The sequence below is a fragment of the Drosophila teissieri genome, chromosome 3R, assembly GCF_016746235.2.
Source record: "Drosophila teissieri strain GT53w chromosome 3R, Prin_Dtei_1.1, whole genome shotgun sequence".
In the NCBI taxonomy this organism is placed as follows: domain Eukaryota; kingdom Metazoa; phylum Arthropoda; class Insecta; order Diptera; family Drosophilidae; genus Drosophila; species Drosophila teissieri.
Window position 1 is genome coordinate 4,300,395 of NC_053032.1, and position 23,304 is coordinate 4,323,698.

Here is a 23,304-nt window from a genome sequence, read left to right on the forward strand (position 1 = left end):
ATCAGTAAATTGCATTACAATTAATATTTCAAAATATTGGATGTGAAATAATTGATTCCCTTGTTTTGCGAGATCTCTCTAACTCCTGAGTCCTCCACCAGGTTTTATTTCTAAACGCCTAAATTCAATTCAGTTCTGGGAAAAACACTTAATTAGCCAGGAAAAATAATTAAGAATAAATAATAAAACTAAAGAAATGACATGGCATTAACTCGACGTTACTAGTTGCGGCTCCGACCCAGAATCACATCTCCAGGAAGTGGATGTCCAGGGCATGGTGATCCACATCCACGGGAGGATGCAGCTGCAGGAACTTGACGTAGGCCAGGAAGGTGGTCCAGCACATGCTGAAGAAGGAGGTAAACACGACCTGGTTTCTCGCCGGCACGAAAGCGAAGTTCACTGTCTGCACGCAGGGCCAATAAATAACGCCCACCTTGTAGGCGTCCAGGAATTTATCGGTGACCTGGAATCAGAGGAAACATCGGGGTGAGTGACTGAAGTGACATAATGCCCCCGGCAGCGGTCGGAAAATGGAAAATGCCAGCGCGGAATATTGTAATTAAGAGCCGCCGGCTAGGAGACGTTTAAAATTTTATTTATGGCCCGATCTCCCCTCCTCTTTTGGGAGGCGCTAGGCTGGGGCGAGGCATTCGGTTAATGTTGTTAATTTAAAGGCAACGCCCGGCTCGAAATATTATCATCCAGGCTTAAATTGTATTTAAGTTTGCACACGATATCGATGTAACAAATACCACTTTTGGCACATTTTTCACTGGCATGAAAAGTGTGAAAAAGAAACAGCTTTTCCGTTGTTTTAATTTAAATTAACTAATTTAATTAAACTAAACTTCTACTGTCATCAAAATTGCATATCCAATTATTTGGCGATTGCTTTAAGGCGTGAATAAATGATAAATATGAAAGAACTTCGAATCGGATGAAAGCAAAGCTAGTGTTTTATTATACCCGTTACTCGTAAAGTAAAAGGGTATACTAGATTCGTTGAAAAGTATGTAACAGGCAGAAGGAAGCGTTTCCGACCATATAAAGTATATATATTCTTGCTCAGGATCAATAGCCGAGTCGATCTGACCATGTCCGTCTGTCCGTCTGTCTGTCTGTCTGTCTGTCTGTCCGTATGAACGTCAAGGTCTCAGGACTTATATAAGTAGGAAAGTTGAGATTAAGCGTGCAGACTCCAGACACATAGACGCAGCGCAAAATGTTGCCATGCCCACTCTAACGCCCACAAACCGCCCAAAGCTGCCACGCCCACACTTTTAAAAAATGTTTTGATATTTTTTACAATTTTGTTAGTCTTGTAAATTTCTCATGATTTGCCAAAAATCTTTTTGCCGTCGAATTTTAAGTTCTTGTTATGCTACTAACTAATGATTTAGTTTTCAAAGACGATCAATGGCTATAAAAGCGAGAAGAGGCTATAATAAGAACATTTTTTGAATCTACAGGAAGTCGAATCATACTTCATTCCTAACAAAAAATATGGAATTTCGATGGCGAACGCATAGTTGGTCTCAAACCGATCTTGTCACTGGTTTTGCTTTTGACTCGCTTCCAATTTGGAACTATTTAGGTGAGGGTCGGGATACTAACGACTTTATCGGCCATGCACAGAACTCTTTTACGGCCTAAGCCTGAGCCTATCTCTACCAAATCGCTCAGAATAGTCGAACCATATATCTCTGAAAAACGCATGCAAAACAAATGAGACAACGCACGCCTGACACAAATATATGGAAAAACATTTACATTTATCAAGATAAATGGTTTCTAATGATATGGAAGTCAGCCATCGAACCGAGCTTGGCCCTGGAGCACAGTATCCGAAAGTATCTTGCAGTATGGCCGCAGAGCCAACAAATCAATGTTGACAGCTTAAAACGGAGGACCAGACGCAAAAATTGGGAACGGATGGAGGTGAGCGAAAGACAGGTGATATTTATGCATGCTTACATTGCAGCCTCTGTCTCCGTCTCCGTCACAGATGCAGATTCATAGATACAGATACAAAGATGGGGATACTGCCTAGGCGACTGTCTGAATGTGTCGTGAGAAAATGGATTCCGAAATCAAAAACAACGGACCGGGACCCGATTTCCAAATAAATAGCAATACATACTGGGCACACATGTAGTACTAAGCACATCTGGGAGATGAAAGTTATTTACATGGCTGCCGCATGACCAAATAACAGTCAACACTATATTTCAAAGTTTAATGTTTAAAAGTTAAAGGAAATCGTTAAAAGTTGATGCAGGATTTGGGGTAGCTTTGCCAACATATCACTACTAGTGTAATTGGGCATGAAAATGAGTGCATATTACTGTCCCGAGTAATAACATCATTTGTATAAAATAGTTATAGTTCCGATTGTTAGATCTCGCTAGCCTTTTCAAAATTAAGTTCTTTGAAATGAAAGACAGGAATTTGTTGGGCCTAGGACTGGAATGGGAAGCTACAGTACCTCCCGCTTGGCCTCCGCGTACGAGTTGCCCTCCATCAAGGTCATGAAGAAGAGAAACGAGCTGATGGCCATCGGATCGTAAGCGGTCTGCTCGGTGATCGCCTTGCAAAGCGATGACTTAATGTCGGTGCGCGGCCACATAACGCCCGCCAGTCTGATCCACACATATATGGTCGGCCCCATGAAAAAGAAGCCGAATAAACTGAACCTGTAATGGAATTAGCCAAACCATATCGCGGCCAATTAGCAATCGAATCGGGCCAAGCTCCGCGGCACATCGGTCATCACCTGAGACACTTCATCCAGTCGTACGTTTGGAATGTCTTCTTCTCGATCATGGTCTGTTCGATAAGGGAGCCGCAGGGCCAGAGGGTGCCATACGATATCATACCGCGGAGGACTTTATATTTGCTTGTAATATTTACGAAGTTACGGAACATTTTCGACGCTGTCGTGTGATAATCTTCCCGAATGTCAGTGCCAGTGCTATAAACAAGCTGAAAGAGAAATGGATTTAGATCAATACGGTGTGTTTTACATGGCTGAGAAAAGATAACTTGGGTAAGTTTAATTCGGTTCCATTTTTGCAAAAAGTTCGGGTTTTCCTCATTCCAACTACAAAGTTATCGCGAATGGTGATTATCTCTGGCACCCTTTCCAAACTCTAACTCATTACTTGAGCCTCGACAGTGCTACGTCCTCTAGCAAATAAATTCAAGCTCAAGACAATTGCAAATGAGTGTCAGCCATGCACAGCTGACATTTTTGGACGATCCTCTGAACTGATGGATGGCTGGATGGGTAAGAGGTGGGTTGGTCGGGAAATGGAGAGGGGGTGGTGACCGCCATCCAGTAACACATGTCAAGTATTATTATCGAGCAACTACAAAAGAAATACAAACATACATTTAATTGCCAAGAATGTTTCTACCCAAACAAATGTCGAAATAATGCCGGCCACGGCCAAAGATTTATCATATTCACTCGACTGTCATAAAAAGCAATTAGGCCCAGGCGCAAAATACACGACCGGCAGTCCCGAAATGTAACGAAAAATAACACAATACACCGAAGAGGCAGAGAAAGAAGAATGAAACGATGTGTGATTTGATGTTGTGTCTGGTTTTCGGTTTCGCTTAATGAGTTTGCCGCACAAAAAGTCGCTCGAGAAAAGCGATTAAAGATCCACTTCCAGCGCGGTACGTCGGGGTTGCTTGTAGCTTGCTTTTGTAGCTGGTGGCTTGCACCCGAAAAAAATAATTTCATTCTATGCTATCATAAAAAAGTGTAGCGGTGTGGTCCAGTGCCTCCAGATACCTGCTTTTACAACACGTTTTGGATATTGAGCACAAATTCTCAGTTAATTCAATTCAAAGAGTTATTACAGCTGCTATTGTTTTCCTCCCCTTTGATGATGACTATTTTGAACGGAAGAATTATATATTACAACTGAAACTACTATTGACAAAGTATAATTCAATCGTTTATTACTTGTTATCGAGACCTATTTGCTTAGAAAATTTGTATTTGGCCAACAATTGAGAGCACCATAAAGTTTAATTAATATCACATCATTTATTATTTAGTCGACTTTTAAGATTTTTTAAACAAAAAGTTTAAACGAAAAGCTAAAATTGTAATACTCATGAGGAAATCAAAAATGTAAGTGAAATAATTTCTTTGAGTGCAACGTAGCCCTTGTAATTAGTATGCCCGCACACACGCCAAGCCCTCTAAATTTGAAACGGAAGCGGAGATCCCGGCGAACAGTTGGCCTGTTTGGACGGAGAAAGGCAGGTTCAGTTTGAAGGGCACTAGTCAGCAGAAACCAAAGAAGGAGAGGGACGATACAATCCACGTTTCGATCAAAAAACAAGCGACCTGCCGATTCGGGTTGGTGTGAAAAGTCCGCCCATGGCAACTGGCCTTGTTGTTGCCGTCTGTTGCGTATTTTTACAAGTAATTAACATGTACCCGACGTTGTCCTTGTCCGTAGCCGGGGATCCGGGAAGCCAGCCTTTTGCAGCTCAACTGTCCAAGCGGGGTAACTAAGCGCTGCCTTCACATTAATTTGCATTATTTTCACATTTAAATTTTAAGCGAGTGCAGCCTGCTGAAGTTGCACTCTGCCAGTGAAGAAACAAGTGGGGCAGGTACAGCAGGTAGAACTGAGGTGCCACGACTAATTAGGGCACAGCTTTCCTTTCGAATGGTTTTCATCTGGAACCACCGGTATTAGTATTACTTTGATTGGCGTTAGGTTTCACACAAACACTAGGTCTTCACCAGGGATACATAATTGACCAGGCGCCACCTCAGCATTGGATCCTAGATCACAATCACAACTTTAAGCTTTCAGCTCTGAGAATTGGTCATTTGCTGTTGCATCCACGTCCTTTATCTCGAAATTTACAAGGTTCACATTGTAACATTGGTTTTATACTTTTATAAGGAAAAGCGAAAGATGGACAGAAGCCCGGACAGGGGAATCCAGAAAAAGGTTAAAACGGCTGCACTGGTGTGTGGCAAATGAAAGCAACGATTATTAAAGAACCATTTAATATAAAGTTCTTTAAGCCAGAAAACATTTCTAATTCCATATTAATAGTTTTTTAACTTAAAATAAGTTTACTATTACTCGCATTACTATCATTACTTTTCGATCGCTTTTCAGTGTTTATTTTAAGGTTTTCGATCACCGAACAAGTTTTGGGCTTAAGTACACAATATATTCCTCCCATTCCAAAATGATGTGCCCGGTTTCATAAATGTACATAGTTCATGGGCGAAAAACGTATTTGCTGGCGATGATGCTGCCCGATCAATTCTGCAATGTGGCCCTGGGCGAATGTGCACTAAAATCCACACAATTACAATCCTTGCAACGTAAATTCAGGCGCAAAATGTTTATTTACGCTACGGCCCGTAGGAGGGAAATCGGGAGAAGAAGGCAAACTCGCCGACGGTTTTCTGCGCAACATTTGCATTTGGACGTCGCTTTACGCATAATGTGAGGAGCTCCGGCAACTCGGCTTATCAGCCCAGAGAAATCAAACGGCCCAATGCATCAGCATCTTGCAACATTTTGTTTTAATTTCGCACTCTTAAAAAGTGGCAGCCGCTACTCGGACGGCTTTAAATGTTGGCCAAGTGAACTGCCCCGGAGCCACATAGGTCCAAAACGGGGAATGCAGCCAGTCGCTGGTCGATTTCACACAGGGAATGGCAACCCATCGTACCCCTTCCCCTTTTGCTGCAACACCACTTTAAAATATTTGCTAGTCGCGGAAGTAAAAGCCTGTCTCTACAGTTTGTCTTTAAATAGTAAATGGTACTTTCTAAGTTAAAAATAAATCACAAATCTGTGTCTAAGTAAAATCAGAATCCTTATGAAACGACTTTATGTTCTGTTTCTTTTAATTTAACACTTATTTATTAAATATATAACATTTATATTATATATTAAATATGATTATGGACTTCTTTGCTTTTCTCTTTTTGAAATGAATTAATTTTTGAGTCCTATACCCCTTGTCTCAGAATACTTCACATTCGGCTGTTTTTTCAGTTTATTAATATCAAGGGGCTACATCAAAGGGCATTGCCCAAGAAAAGAAGCCAATTGTATCTGTATCCCAGTCCCAGTCTTCACGTATCTGTATCTGTAGTGTATCAAAGGCCGTATCTGAAGGTGCAAGTTCTGATTGCGTTCGCTCTGACAAGCAGGCGGAAAGGAAGGCGTTTTATCTGATTTCAAGTTATGTAGTTTTCAGTGAGTTCCTCTGGCACTCCCTTCAACTTTTTATACCCGTTACTCGTAGAGTAAAAGGGTTTACTAGATTCGTTGAAAAGTATGTAACAGGCAGAAAGAAGCGTTTCCGACCATATAAAAGATATATATTCTTGTTCAGGATCAGTAGCCGAGTCGATCTGGCCATGTCCGTCTGTCCGTCCGTCTGTCTGTCCGTCTGTCCGTATGAACGTCGAGATCTCAGGAACTACAAAAGCTAGAAAGATTGAGATTAAGCATACAGACTCCAGGGACATAGACGCAGCGCAAGTTTGTCGATTCATGTTGCCACGCCCACTCTAACGCCCACAAACCGCCTAAAACTGCCACGCCCACACTTTTGAAAAAGGTTTTGATATTTTTTCATTTTTGTATTAGTCTTGTAAATTTCTATCGATTTGCCAAAAAACTTTTTGCCACGCCCACTCTAACGCCTACAAGCCGCCAAAAACTGTCAGTGTTAAAGACTATCCTTCGCACTTTCACTAGCTGAGTAACGGGTATCAGATAGTCGGGGAACTCGACTATAGCGTTCTCTCTTGTTTGGTTTGTGGTTGTTGAACTCTGGCTGACTAATAGCTGGCGGAGGGGGATTTTCAGGGGAACACATCGGAACACGTGTATTTGTTACCGCCTGATGCGGGCTGTTTTGTTCTCAGCGCTCTGCACCGTGATTTGATTTATTTGTACACAATTTATGATACACGTCTGCAACTGAAGGCTAAAGGTGGATCACCAAGGAGCAAGAGCAGGAGCAGCAAATGCAATCTGCACAATCTCGCAGATTTTCGGAGCGGAAAGGCTGGAAAATGCTGACCCCCGCCTATAAGTCCAAGGTGCTGGGTTTAAAAATTGATTGACACCCAGGATTGCTTTTTATATTGTTCTGTCATAGATAATGGTGTTTCCGAATTAATGTATGAACTTTATTCCTTAGAAAGAATGTATGTTTGTGTTCTTGCCAAGCTGTACTTTAATTAGACATAATCTGATTTGCAACTTGGGTAGTCTGGAGGAACACGTTTTCTTTTATTGTCACCTAAACCTTGTTCGTCATGTGATCGGAAAGTCAAATATAATAGCTTGTAGTTGCATTCCTTACAAAAAGTATATATAATTATAGGAGAGAGATATTTCAACTGTAGTTTGATATGGCGCTTTTTAAGTTTGTGCCTTATGTTTAAACTATAATAGTAATAGTACAGTAATTTTTAACTTCAGTTTGTATCAGGCTGGTGATTATGCTTCATGTGCCCGATAATTACAAAAGTTACTAAAGGCAATAATAGGAGGCAGCACCAACCTGCCTCGTTATTATTTTGTAAAAGGTTCTGGGCCGGACAACTTCCTCTCGATCAAACGTTTTTCATGCGATTCGAAAACTCCCGTAATTACGCCTCATTTGAGTTGGGCGCCATAAGCTTGACCGACCCCAATTCCAGTCCCGACTCGGATCCCAGACCCAATTCCGAACGACTCCAAACCCAATCAAGTGCAGTCATTGAGGAAGCCCTCCTCCCGGCCAATGCTTATCTAACGTTGCTCATCGGCAGTTCCTCGGGGGCTGAACTCTGGCCATTATCAATTCATGTCCCGTCATAATTAATAAGGCTCGGCTGGAAATTGGAGGGGAAACCAACACGCAAGACGGCAATCAGTTGGCATTGTGTTTGGTCTTCGGATATGGGATACGGAATATGGAATATGGGATACGGGATACGGGACCTCAGCCTGATGTCTGAAGTCTGGGTGCGACCTTATCGCGCAACAGCTGCCGTTCCAATAAAGCAGCTATTCCCCTCCGCAGCCGGTTACCTTGGCGATGTTTGCTCAAGCGCTCCTGGCCAATTACAGCTTCCTGTTGTGCGAATTTCCTTCGTTCCCCATTCCTTTTTTGTACACTTAGAGAAGCATACAAGAAGTATGCGAGAGCACATTCTTACAAAATGAAGTTCGATCATGGCGAATGATACTATCGGACGTGTGCTGCCTTCTAAAGTAATCTCTATTTTTTTCGTCTTGGACTCTTCTATTCCGACTTCTATACTAAGTCGAGTTTTTTATCCACCTACGCGACCCCTTCCCTTTTGCAAGAATGATAACATAACACACGCTCAATTTTAAGTGTCTAAATGTGCGACAGCTGAAATAATAGAATGGAAATGGGTGCGCATCTCTTTCATTCGGGTTTTAGCCATCCCTGGGGGCCCAACGGTAACTTAAGTCTCAGAATAAACAACGCCCGCAAACAATTTATGAAATCATTTTCGCATTAAAAATGCGAGGCCGGCCAAATAAAAGCTGGAACACATAAAATACAATACCGGACAGCGGCACACATGCGGCCGAGGAGCGAACACAATTGCCATTGGCAGGCAATTGGCTTGATTTTCTTTTTTCGTGTACTGTATTGTTTTTCTTTGGGCAGCAGGAGGGTGAATTTTGAGCCCACCAGAGCGTGCCGTGCAACAAGAGAATCCAATTTCGTAGAATTTGATTGTCAACTGAAATGACGAGGAAGCCCATGAAAGTGATGCAGGACCATCAGTGTTGCGAGTTTGTCTCTTTTCTAAGGTATCTTAAGACATGCATAGATGATTTAAGGGGTCGAGGCGAAATGGAAAAAGTGAATTTCGGATTAAAATTTCAAATAATGTGATAAAAATGGATATAAACAAGTCTTTCAGAATATCTAGCATTACGCAACAAAACTGAGAAGTAAAGATTCTATTCAGGATATCCTTTTGAGCCCATCCATTTCGAATTCCTATTTCTCGCTTTGTTTCCATGCCGACAGTGCATGGTGTGTATACAAAGGAGACAGGCGGTCAGAAAGGGCGACAGATTGCCATTAAGAGACAGAGGCCAATGAAATTAGAGGCAGGGGATCCGAGTTCAGCGGATTCATAAATACTTGTATTGCCATCCGACGCACAAGTGTCAATTGCAGCTGACACGACAACGGCTCTGGGATATTAGTTGGCCACCAAACGTGCATGACACTTTACTGGGTTTCCGCTTTTGCTTCTCCCTCTATATGTGCCCCCTGTCTCTTTCTAGGCAGTTTGGCCAGCAGTTGTGCCAAATTGACGTTTGGTGTTCTCAGCCACCAGGGAGCGCTATGAAATCTAAAAGAAAGAACGATGTATTTTAGGGCTCAGGTAGTGAGATTCAGTTCACCGACAGCGTATTATATTTTTGCATATATGTATCAAGAACAAAAGAGATCAGAAAAGAATACGGCTTCTTATTAATGGGTTAAGTTTTCTGTTCACTTAGAGGCTGTACCTCTTTGTTTTGAAAGTTCATAGAAGGTAGAAAGCTAAATGAGTTATGTGACCCCTGTCTTTGTGATACGAAAGCGTATATACCTTGAACATACATAGTTGTCCGTTAAGATCTGTGTCAAGTTCAGTTAAGGATGCAAGTCCCGGAGGCTTGTCGACAGATTGCTTAAACAGCTTCAAATACACTCCATCCTCATTCCCCAATCCATTACGGTTCAGGGCGCCCACTTATGTAGCTATCCTTCACGGACAAATCACCCCGCAGATCCGAGGAACCACCATGAATTCACGGCAATCTGGTAACCGGCACCATCGGATGGGGGAAGACCGTGGGGTTTCGTTGAACCCAGTAAAACAGTAAAAACGCTGTGCTCGAATTTAGCGACTGGTTCACTGCACTTGGTCTGTGTGTGTTTGCGTTTGAGTTCGCCTAGAAAGAATGGAAATAAATAAATGCCGACACAACTGTCAATTATGGTCGTGGTGTTCGTGGGATCGACTCCGGCTGAGGCCATACATACACAACCAACGGCAACAATAGATGCGAGTATGTAGATATTTTATATTTTATTTAACAGCAGCAGTTCAATTTGTTGATTCGCCGCCCGCTCGGCGGCCGCTTGACTTTCGATTGATGGCAACGTAGGACGCGGACACAGACCCGACCCGGACACCCATTGAAAGAGCCATGTGCGGCACCCAACTAAACCCATGCACTTGGAGAAAGTGATAAACCGATTCGAGTCGTAACTCTCATGGAAGTTATCTTAGTCATTGAATTATTAAAAGAGGATAGCTTGAAACCCAGGCATTTTTGCATGCGGCGATATCGAAATAACCCTTTGGATACTAATGTATGTTCTGATCCGATACCTAGGTACAGGATACTTCTTGAGGCATTAAATAATCATTTGAAAACAAAACAACAAAATTTAAATTGGTGATGTGTACACTAATAGTTAGTGGACACTTTTAAGAAGCCACAAAAAAGGCAGAATGAGACTATTTGTTCTTTATTGTCAGTATATTATGTTACAACACTAGTTCTTTTTTTGACTTCGTAGTTTTCGGGAGTGTATGTAGATACGAAAATGTGGAATGCAACGGCGAAGTCATTTGTCACGCGCCGGGAACGACAACAACCACGGGCGGTTCATTGACGAGCGAACAATGAACCGGGCGGGCAAGCAAACCGCCCCTCCGCCCGAGCAAGTCCCTTAACCACCGCCGGAGCCCCTGGCACCTTTTCACTGCATCGGGAAATAAAAACCATCGAACCGCCCAGAAATAAAAGCGAGAACTAAATCACTAAATCAACAATTACCAGATAAGCGAACGGCCGGCAGCGAGCCCAATTCACCACGAGTATCAGAAGTTGGAACGAACACGTCTGCGATTTAAATGTCAGACTCAACACACTTCCGCATTTATCTACAATGTCCCATGAAGTGCAGTGTTCTATGCCTCATTTCAGATCGTCACCAAACTAGCGCGGCTCTTGAAATTAGTGGGACAAATGGGAGAGCAAAGGGTGCAGTCTGCACCCAGGAAATCCCAACCAGGAACGTACTACGTTTATTTGAGAGGGGTTTTAGATATTTGGTATTGAAGGATCTTCTAAGTCAAAACATATGTAAAAATGTTTTTTGTATTTTTCCAAACGTTCCAACTGTTTATTATGAAGAATTTTCTGTATACTGAACTAGAACACTTTATTGCCAAAAACAACGAAGCTACATATAAATATAGACTAGATTACGTAGAAACGGAAGGAAGGACGGACGGACGGACGGTCGGATACGGATCATGAATATATATACTTCGTACGGGCGCAAATGTCTCCTTTACTAAGTTGCTACCTATGATTGAAATCAATGTGCACTCTGCAAGGGCATACAAATACATACCCACATATCAAAGGTTTATTTACACAAGAGACTAGTAAACAATGATTAGAACCGAATGCATATGCATAATGTTAAACTACATATCGGGCTGAATGTAATATTAAACAAAAGTAAACTCTTTCTATCAGTTTATGTAAGAGTTTGTTTTAAAATCAACTTCAGTTTCCCCTTTTCAAATACATATTCGTACGCCCCTGATCCCAACGAAACAAGCTCCATGCAGCTCAGCTTGTAATTTCATGCACTTAAACTCGCCTTTTGTTCCTCCCTCCCAGATATTTTTTTCTTCGTTTTGTTAATTCGGTTGTTTGTCCGATTTTCTTTTTTCCATTTGGGGTAATGGTTTTTTCCAGCTACGAGTCGTTTTCGGTACGTCATCGTTTCCTTGTTTCGTTTTGATATCTCGCTGGAAAAAACCTCGGGCTTAAATTTATATTTTTGGAACCCCTGTGCAATTTGAGGTGTAGTGATTACCAGGGAACTGGGTAAAGGGGAACTGGCCGACTGCGTGCCGTTTTCGTAATTACATTAATGGTGCGCAGGGTCCGCCCTTGTCGGCTAGGTCTCGAAAATTACAAGTATGATCATTTGGTGCATTTACTGGCGCAGTTACCCAATTCCCGAACCCATTTTCCCGTTTTAGTTACTGGACTGCGTTTAGAATTTAGGCGCGGCTATGATATAGCTAAATATAGTAATTAAAAGCTTTTGAAGCGACATCGGGGTATAACTTCTTATGGGGCAGCGGTGTCCGTAAAATATACTACAGACATGCTGGCATAGATAACTATTTCTCAAAGATTCTAAACTCGCTTTCCGCAGATCCACTTTGATGTCTTCCCGGGCGCACATTTTTCCCGTCCGTCCACATTTTCCGCTACCCTGATATATCTTTTTGAGGTGACCCATTTTGGTCGCACAGTGCCAGGGCACAGTGCCTGGTATTTAGCATTCACCATTGGCCATTCAGTATTGTGCCAGCTTAACCTCATTTCGAAGGCAAATACTAAAGAATTGCATTAAACACACAGTGGCAAGCCGAAATGGAAACGAAAAATAAAAAAAAATAGAAAATTAACATGAAGGGAATTTCAAAGAGGGGCAGACGGAAACGGGCTAACGGACAGTCGGTAAAAATGCCGGGGGCGGTGGGAAATTTTGGCAAAGAGTCGGGCACGTGTTTATAGCGTAGAAATTTGGAAACTTTAGTGTTTCCTCAGAGACCCAAAGAGACAGCTGGACGACATGGTCGTGACGGACCCAGACCGGAAAATAAACAGACGGACTGACAAACGGACGGACGGTCGACGTAATGATGAGGCAATTTTTTCTGGGCCCGGCTGGCAACTGCATTTCGTAGTCAGCATTTTCTTGGCCCGCTTCGCTGAGCCATCTCAACATCAAGCTTACCTTCCGAATTAACCCCGAGCTGGAGTGGGACAGCTGATTTGGAGTGTTTATACCCGTTACTCGTAGAGTAAAAGGGTATACTAGATTCGTTGAAAAGTATGTAACAGGCAGAAGGAAGCGTTTCCGACCATATAAAGTATATATATTCTTGATCAGGATCAGTAGCCGAGTCGATCTGGCCATGTCCGTCTGTCCGTCCGTATGAACGTCGAGATCACAGGAACTATAAAAGCTAGAAATTTGAGATAAAACATACAGACTCCAGAGACATAGACGCAGCGCAAGTTTGTTGATTCATTTTTGTATTAGTCTTATAAATTTCTACCGATTCGCCAAAAAAACTTTTTGCCACGCCCACTCTAACGCCCACAAACCGCCCAAAACTGCCACGCCCACACTTTTGAAAAATGTTTTAATATTTTTGAATTTTTGTATTAGTCTTATAAATTTCTATCGATTCGCCAAAAAACTTTTTGCCACGCCCACTCTAACGCCCACAAACCGCCAAAAACTGTCAGTGTTGAAGACTCTCCTTCGCACTTCCACTAGCTGAGTAACGGGTATCAGATAGTCGGGGATCTCGACTATAGCGTTCTCTCTTGTTTTCTACTAGAGATGCTCCAACTCACTTAAGCTGCAGGAATACCAATATTTTCCTTGTAAGCACTCAGTTCCGAGTCGTTTGTTAGGCATATGCAATTAAAATAAAAATCAGGGGAGAACGCCATAGTCGATTTCCTCGACTATCAGATATCCGTTACTCAGCTAGTGGAGGTGCGAACGAGAAGTTTTCACTTTTTTTTGGCATGTCGATAGAAATGGGAACCAATAAAAATTTTAAAAAATATGCGTATGACATTTTTTTGCCAGTTGTGGGCGTTAAAGTGGGCGGGTCAACATTCTTGCGCTGCGTCTATGTCTCTGGAATCTGCATGCTTAGTCTCAACTTTATTCGTTTATATATTTCCTAATATCGAGGCCGTCTCTCACGCCCACACTTTTGAAAAATGTTTTGACATTTTTTCATATTTTGTAGTCGATCGATTTGCCAAAAAACTTTTTGCCACGCCAATTCTAAAACCCACAAACTACACAAAACTGTTAGCTTGCATAATTTTTTTTCCCAATTTCCACTGATGTTCCACAAAGTGTCGATGCTGAGTAACGGGGTTCTGATAGTCGGGGAAATCGACTATATCGTTCTCTCTTGTTTGTTTTCTTTTTCTAGTTTCCGAATTCTAAATCGAAAGTTTGTAATATGAAAATGTACATGCATATGTATTGATAACCTAATTAGTTATTTATAATTAATTGTAATGAAGCATGAATTAAAGGCGCAACTTTCCGTGCCAATTACCTTATATAACATTACCAGCCTAATAATAACCTATTTCCATATTTTAAGAAAAGAGTTTAAGTGAGCTAAAGGCAAAAAGAGTTTAGTGCGGGGTGCCCCCTTTTTCTTTCCGTGCACTTAGCGAACCCCCATGTGATGTGTAGATTCATTCAATTTATTACTTGGCATATTTTTTGCCGCTGCTTTATTTTTGCTGCTGCCTGAAATAAATAACGCCTGGAGCTGTGCAAGCGGTTCGATAAATATAAATCAACGCGTGACGGTGTCGTCCAAGGGAAGTTGAGAGGGAAGGTTGGGGCTGTGGCTGGGAAAGGGGAATGGGAATGGGAATGGGAAGTGGGTGCCCTGTCCGCTGACTTTTCCTTTGTGACTTTAATGAAAGTAATTTATTAAGTAATTTCTAAGCTTTTAGTCGTGACGCTGGCTGTTGAGAGTTTAATTAATTGGCTTTCATATTAAACGACACGACCAGACCTCAATGAATTATGTATGAGAAGGTAAGTAGCAATCGATATTGTGATTCCGTAGCCTCGGTCGACAAAATCCCAATTGCCCTGCCCTTTACGGAAACGGAAGCTGTTGTCCACCGCGAAATGGATCTAATGGATTAATAAACATTCCGCAATGATGAATTCCGACTACTAGTTGAGCCTCCAATATTCTATATATATAATTTGGCAATCAATAAATCTTAATTTATGTACATGTAACAATTAAGGTAAAAACTATAAGGTTGTAACCTTCCATTGCCAAGTAAAGATATAGCTTTATAAATTTAGTAATAACAAGGTTTTATGGTCACATATTACACTTAACATAAGCAATATATTAGAAATGAATTAAACGGACTCAATGCTATTATTTATAAATGCCTGAAGTCAGCATACTTCTATCCTCTGTGGGTAAGATACATTTGTTTCTTTAAGAGCAACGACTGCAACCGCATCTAAAACTACCAACAAATGGCCATCTGAGCGCGGCGGATGTGCGCTAAGCACTAAACGTGCTTTCCGAATGGCCAAATGGCGAAATTGCCAAAACCCAGCAAGCCCGGCAAGACGGGCAGACAATGAAAACTGAAGTCAAGAAAATAGACGGGGACAAAAGCGCAGGCAGAAAAACTGCAACCGAAAATAAATAAAAATGTTTCAGAGAAAACTGTCAAGATTTGCATTTATCGTTGTTGGCGTCGTGGGCCAAGAAAATGCACATGCGAAAAAAAATGTTGCGATGGCTTTGCTATTGCAACGTCTGGTTTTTGGCTTCTGGTATCTGGTATCTTGTAGTCGCTATTCGCAATTTGGTATCTGGTCTCTGGTGTCTCGTGCATACGGGTATCTGTATCTGCACTTGACCATAGATAGCTTAGTTGGCATTTGCTTAATTTGCATATCGCACGGGAGCGGCGTCTAAGTAGAAAAAATGTTCCGAATTTGCAGTATTATTGCACCTATATCATAAATTGGCTCTGCAGATACGGACTGATTGGTCCGGGTCACCTGCACTCATTATGCATTTGTTTCCTATTAATTTAATTAGTTGGCATTTTGCGGTTCCGCTCTGCATTTCTAGTTTCCCGCTCCTTTAAAGGCCCTATCACAGCTCAATAACTTTAAAGACGTGATTAAATAGAAATGTTTCATTTCCCTTGGCTTTGGAACAACTATGGGCTTAATATTGTGTTTGGTCTTCCGCCGGCTTTGTGTGGGATATACCATCTGCTAAGTAAATTAAAATTTTATTTGGTTTGTGACTGTGGTCACAATAAATACAAATCGAGCATTGACTACCCGCATTCAGCACACACAACTCAAATAAAATGGCAATGGTCTTTTATCGCATAACTTGATTATGCCCCTATACACTGAACATATTTTATCATCATAAGCCTATATAAAACAAGAGCGACTCTATAGTCGAGTTGACCGACTATCTGATACCCGTTACTCAGCTAGTGGAACTGCGAAGAAGATACTTCAACACTGACAGTTTTTGGCGGTTTGTGGGCGTTCGGTTGGGAGTGGCAAAAAGTTTTTTGGCAAATCGATACAAATTTAAAAGACTAATCAATAAATGATAAAATATCAAATCATTTTTCAAAAGTGTGGGCGTGGTAATCTATGACGGTCTGTGGGCGTTAGAGTGGGCAAGTCAACCAACTTGTACTGCGTGTATGTCTTTGGAGTCTGCATGCTAAATCTCAACTTTCTAGCTTTTATAGTTCCTGATATCTCGACGTTCGTACGGACAGACGGACATGGCAAGATCGACTCTGATATTGATCCTGATCAAGAATATATATACTTCGGAAACGCTTTCTTCTGCCTGTTACATACTTTTCAACGAATCTAGTACACCTTTTTACTCTACGAGTAACGGGTATAATAATCTCTAATGTGGTTGTGGTTCAAAAAAATTCGAATTTTCAACTACACTAGGAAAGAAAGAAGTTAGGCATTCAGGAAGGTTGTGTAACAGCTGATAACTTCCCAAATACATATATGAAAAATTACACAGACAGTAGCCCGCAGAAAGAGTTGAATGCCATTTGGGTCCAATCGTAATCGTGAATATCTGGCCAATTCAAATGCGCAGAAACCTCCTCCCATCGCTACCCCAAAACCCTTAAATTTATTCGGCTTGCAATCGAATTAAAATGTAATTTCCTTTTTTGCTAAATTGCGAATGCCAAGCGGTGCGAGTGAAACTAGCGTCCAGTGGGGGAGAGTGACGCCCTTAGTCAACTGTCGCATTCCTAAATGTATGCCACGCCCACTGCGCCCCTACACCACACACACACCCACCAGTGATAGTGCACGTCATAATATTTCGTTTGAAACTCGGCAGCAAATCGTTTTACACTCTTGGCATAAATTGACGAAATAAATCATGTTTGCGACACGTGATTGGCGACCAAACAGAAAGGCATAGCCCCTGTGGGGTTAAGAGGCGCCGGAAAAGTGGGCACAGGAGATTGCACACAGCAAGCACACGAACTCACTATGTTCATGAACGTTTTTTAGTTTTTTAGAAAATTAAGAAATCTGAATGACGAAATATGCATAAGCAAAAAATTAAGGTATGATTTCGTACGAATTATAAAAGCGCAACGTGGCGTATGCGCGATATTTCACTGCCCTCACACACACTGCCTTTCAGCGACTTGTGCTTAAAATCCGAAGTGCACCTTTGTTGTTGCGCAAGAAAGCAACAACTTTGTGTAATATTTGTTTTATAATTCAATTATGGTGGAATGTCTTTGACAGTTTTTCCTTTTTCTTCGATAACCGGCTGTTCGGCCAATAAGACAAGCTGGAAAAAAGTCACACCGCCAATGAATGGCGGTCTGCGTCAATTCTGTTTTTGTACGAGTGTTTTTTTTTATTTTGCCATCACAAAATCACCAAATTGCATTTCGATTGTGATTCGGGTTTGATGAATAGCCAGAAACGACTGTCGCAAATCGAAGCCGAGGAGGGGTCAATTATTTTGAGCGGCTCGATTGAATTTCTAATGACTCAAAGGGGTATTAAATGCGCATTAAGCAAAGTCACATCGCCGCTTGCCCATGGGGCACACTCACTTATCGATGTTCAACTAACCACATTAGCCTAATGATTTCGCCGAGTTGCCCAGTCCCAGTCCCACTGCCAGTCCCACTCGCAGTCCCATTCCCAGTACGAGTCCAACTCGAAGTCCCCATCATCATCATCATTGTCAGCACTTAAATGCAGGCTTCATTTGGTTAATTGCATGCCAAATGTTGCCGTGATTAATGTGACAGGGATTGGGAATGGACGGGAAGACGGGCACCAAAGCTTGTGCCTACGCACAGACTCAAAACACTCCAAAGACTCTCAGAAAGCGGCAAAAGGTGAAAAAGGAAGGCAGGCAATCAGCATAAACCTGTTCATTATCAGTGCTGTTGCCTTTTGCATGAACTCGGCTGGAAAACTAAAAAGACTTAGTCTCAAGCATGGAAATAAGTTTAGACCAAGATCTACTCTTTACACCGAAAATAAATGCGACAGCCTGCACGAAATATGTTAAATGTTACTGAATTTTGCTACTAAGAGCTCTTTAAGAATTTCTAAAGTGCGCACTAATGTTAGGAGAATTGTTTAGGTGCTTATAAGGGATTACTGCCATTGATTATTGCATATCTCAGTGACAAGCCATATGCCCTAGGTAATAGCCACAGGCAGACCGCCAGCTGCTTATGTCGCATTCATACCCGATATGCCCTGCATTTTATATATATGTATATATAAATATGTACATACATATATATATAAATACATTCGCTTGCCGCAGTTTGCCTCAAGATTAGCGGAAGCGAGAACAGTCAGTGGGCAATGTGGAGCAAGGCTTCTCTGCGGCGATGACGATATGACCCACTTGTGGCGCGAATGACAGAGGCAGATGCATATAGGATAGAAGGAGGGAGTCTGTGAACCAGAAAACCATCGGTGGAGAGGGGTACCTAAAGCCTCAACTCAATAATCGTCGGCGAGCGAGAAGCAGGCGCTATTTATAGACGCGCTAAATGGACAATATACAAATTACTTCCGACGAATGGCAAATTTGAACTTTATAAATGCACGCGTTTACATATTTCACTAGCAAGTAGCTGCCTGCAGTTGCGATTCGCACTTTCGAGGTCTGAGAAAGTAGAAAACTTGCTAGGGACTTATGCAAGCTGCCATCGTTTGTCATACCCTATGATGTCCTCGGAAATTCTTCGCACTCCGATCCTGAACAGAAATTTATTCGAAAATGCTCGCGACGATTCGCGAGGCGTTTGCTTCGGCCAAGAAATAAAAACTAATTGCAACGATTGCAAATAGCCAGATTTCAATGTCAATGGCGGCCAAAAGAGAGTGAATAGTGGCCGGTGGCCAGGCGGCGTCATCATCATTAGTGAGTGCCGAACGATTCTGCATCTGAGTATCTTCGTATCTTTGGGTTTCTCGGCGGAATGCATCTCTGCGGTTGCCAATCAATAATTTGCCTGGTGAATGCCTCCGCTGGTTGTAATTGTGATCTGGCCTCTGCCTTTGTTTTTGTGCAATTTTCATTCATTGCACTTGGCTGAAAGAAGCAACTGCCAATAAGTTGCTTCTACAGAGAGAGAAATGCGGATGTATTATATATAATTATATAACATACTTATAATGCTAAAGAAATCTGAATTCAGCGTCAAGAAAAATCGTAGGGAACTGAAACAATGAAATATTTATTAGTATTTTCATATATTTATCATGAGATGGGTATATTTCTATTAGATCTATAAAGTCTAAGGCTCTATGAGTAGGCGGTTTGAAATCCCTCCACTGCCGAATACAATGTATAAATATAATTTTAGTTTATGATTGTTTCTTTGAATTTTTCCTATTTAATTGACAGCCATTCCAATAGTAGTTCTCTGTGTACGGACTATGGCTTATAGCAGCGGCAGCTATAGAAGCTATACAGCATTTAATTGCACGTTTTGGCCAGCAAAACAGCCATGACAGCGGCAACATCGCAGCAGCAACATCAATAGCAGCAACGCAATGACAATGCCAGACACAAAATAACCAAAGGCAAGTTTTTGTGGTTTCTGCCAGGTCGCAATTCAGCTGGCTCGGTTTTGTCTCCTCATCGGTTCTTCAACTTGGCCAAGTCGGGGCCGTAGAAATTGTCTATATTATGCGGAATATTCGTCTGTCATTAAAGCGGAAAGAGGAGGAGTAGTGGCTGTAGGGGGGCGGGGCCGGAGAGAATGGGCCGTAATGAGTTTGTGGTTAGACTGAATCTGCGGCAGAGCATAATGTGTAAGCCCTCATATTTATATTTGTTCTCGTGCAATTTGTAGCCATACAATGTTGGCTGCTTTCCACTCGGTGAATGCTTTGCGTCACCAGACGTTCATAATCACCATTTATATATTCCACTGACACAAATGTCAGCTGCGATGTAAATGCGGGACCCAATCAGCTCCCATATTGCTGCGTTGCACGGGCGCTTTTGTCGTGGCGAATGCTTCTTTCCACTGCCACGTTTCTTTACCCAAAGGCCAAGTTACTCCGAGGGTCAAGAAAGCATAGATTTACTGATGTGAGAGCTTACTGCACATGTACGTACCCATGGGACTGCGACTGTAAGCATGTACACTTAAGTTTCTTGCCATGCCACGCATTTGCCATATTTATTGCATTCACGTCGCGAAGTTCAATCGAACCCTCTGCTTGAGGGGTGGATTGATATCCATAATATTTTCAAAATAAAATGACATAGTACAATATCACATATTTTCGTCGGAATACAGGGTTTTCTGTTTATCTCCGCTAGAAGTTTTTTCTTTCGTCGCTGTGGCACATTTAAAGTATTTATCTAATCAAAATATAGAAATCATTAGTGCTAATCGAGTAATCTTTAAAAGGCGATAAGTGGGGTTTATTTATTTTCCACCCCTTTCCATACTCTCCACAAATGGTATCTGCACTTCTCATATCACAACTCGGCGGACCGATTCTCCACTTAATATTTTCGTTGCGCTCCCTTCGCTCCCAAGGCGCATGTGCATTTGCATGTCACCGATTGAGGTTTATGAATATAAATTGTTTGTTAATTAAGTCCAACAACAATAACGGCCAGCAGGATCAACAATGGGCACACAACTGTGGGACGGTTGTCGGATTGTATGGCTGGCTGGTCGCTTGGTTTGGCTAGACTTTAATACCGGAAATGGATTAAAAGCCCATTTCATTGCCTGTTGTTGCCACTGCAACTGCAGTTGCGATTGTTTTACACCCCTCTCCGCTGTTGTAATTTGCCGTTTCAAATGATTATGGGAGCTACACACTCGGTGATTGCAACTGGCGATGATGCAGATGTTTGTAGTTGTACCAGAAGAAATATCCGTGCACAATACGTGACATGCTTAGCTACGCGACAGTTGTTGTCAAGCTAATTAATCTACTGGCTCCATATGTACAATCAATATGTTCAAAGCTTCAATTGGCAACGAAGTCTATTGGCTCAGTGGTGTTGGAAATCAACAACATTAAATATCATGTGTCACCAGTAGCAAGTAGGCTGACTTATATAGACCATATATTATATATTATATATTTTTGAGAAGAGTCAGTTGTCCACTTTAAGTGGAGAGAGAACGACAAAATTATAATTCAAAATAGTGCTTTAAGGAATAGGAATGCCTTAGTTTCTTGTTGTTTGAAATGCTTAGTTGATAGAAAGGTTGTGCCTAATTGCAGGATTAGAAAACGCTTTCATATCTGCCTCCTTGCCGGCTCGTTGAACTTGCGTATTCCGCTCGGCTTGCTTGGAAAATTTATCTCATTTATTTTTATCGACCAAGGACGGTCTGTAGGACAACAACCCCCGAAAACACATTAATGGCAACGGAGAATTATTTATTTTCCAAAACATTTGCCCAGAATATGGCGATGTAATGTCCAACTTGAACTTTAATGGGTTTCCACTCCCCTAAAAGGTCCATCCTCTGCTCTCTCGCTCTTGCCATAACTTTTCTGCCCGATTCAGCAGCTGGGAAAGTTGGCCGACTCTCGCACTTACACGTATTTACGTTGCGATTTTATTTCCTGTAATTTTACGATATTACTTACTTTTATGCAGCTCAAAGCAGATCGGTGGCGAACTGGGCCACACTTATGGGGCGGAGAGGTCGGGGTCAGCGTTTAGCTTTCATTTTGAATTTTATGCCATTTTTATTGCTTGTTGTGCGCCATGTTGCTGTCGTCGTAGTCGCTTTTGCTATTCCTGTTGATGTTGCGGATGGCAGCCGCATTATTGGTTTTTGAAACTCGAGCTGGGCCAGGACAGAAATTACAATAAAATGCGAAGGGGAGTGGCGCCCCGGAGCAGAGTACCAGATGCGGATAATGGCTAGAACAAAGGAATCCACGGCCAGATCCACGGAAAGCAACTCAAAAACCGAGACACGGCAGCAACTCGTTTTTAAATTCCCCACAGCAACATTAGTCAATGGAGGGGATTGGATTTGGAATGCGACGGCGGCTCATATTTGCCTGTGTTTGCCTTTGTGGCATTATGTATTGTTTTTACAGTTGCTCGCCTTTTTCACTTCTAGCATTTGTTATTATTTTATTTAAATATTTATGCAGCGTGTCTGGCGTGACTATGGCGCATTATAATTACCGCAACAACAGGCCGATAAGCGGCGAACCCGTATACTTGGTCTCGTTTTCGAGGTTTCGTTGTAATCCAAAAGTTCGGCTGGCTGCCCGCCGCATTATATGGCTAATGACTACGTGCCGCTATGGGCCCGACCTCGTTAAGTGGCTTGTGCTCCGATCCGCCGATCCACCGATGCGCCGATTCACCGATCCACCGATCCACTGATCCACAACCCACCAGCCATGGCTGTAGCTACATCTGAACCCATGTGGGCAGGCGGTGTAAGCATTAGCATTACGCCGCCTTGTCTTTCATCGGTGCGGTGTCCTAATCCCAGTGCAATTGGCCAATTATCGGGTATTTCATGCTGCAATTGATCGCAGACTTTCGCAGCCATCCAGAGTGCATTTTCAGGTTGCGCCTATACATAGTGAGGTAAATTTCAGATTAAAATGTGTGCAACTCATATTGTGTAATCAATAAGGCAACTGCGATGTGTAGACATTTTCTCTCTATATGGAATTACAGTGCTGCAAGGAAAATAATATCCAAATCCAAAAAATATAACTTTAAGTCCGAAAGTTAGAAGTTGTGTCTTACAAAATAAAAATAAGCAGCAGCAGGCGATTGGCTTTTTCTTTTCATGCTTATGCTAGAAACCACCACTATGTAGTTGCATTCAGTATTCGGTACTTATCCTAATTTACATTTTCCATCTGCTAAAAAGACTGTAGCCATTTGAGATCAGGTGTAGCCTACTGCATACCTACAATACAATCTGACATAAGCCTATGTAAGTTTTGAAATCAAGGCTTGATTTGCGCAATAGCAAAATTTGTTTTAGCCTCTTCCGTCAGTTTTAAGCTTTCCTCGTATTTAAGCACAAAAAAGGCAATATGGTA

At 42.0% G+C, this 23,304-nt stretch overlaps 1 protein-coding gene across 1 annotated transcript; it reads right to left on the minus strand.

The window, feature by feature from the left end:
• Positions 1-63: 63 nt before the first annotated feature.
• LOC122621171 (mpv17-like protein) lies at positions 64-19,091 on the minus strand. The gene is made up of 4 exons (XM_043798945.1): positions 18,958-19,091; positions 2,777-2,985; positions 2,489-2,696; positions 64-466 (listed from the first exon to the last, which is right to left on the minus strand). The coding sequence occupies exons 2-4, from the start codon at positions 2,926-2,928 to the stop codon at positions 245-247; spliced, it is 582 nt and encodes a 193-aa protein (XP_043654880.1). The 5' UTR covers positions 2,929-2,985; positions 18,958-19,091; the 3' UTR covers positions 64-244.
• Between the last annotated feature and the right edge of the window lie 4,213 nt (positions 19,092-23,304).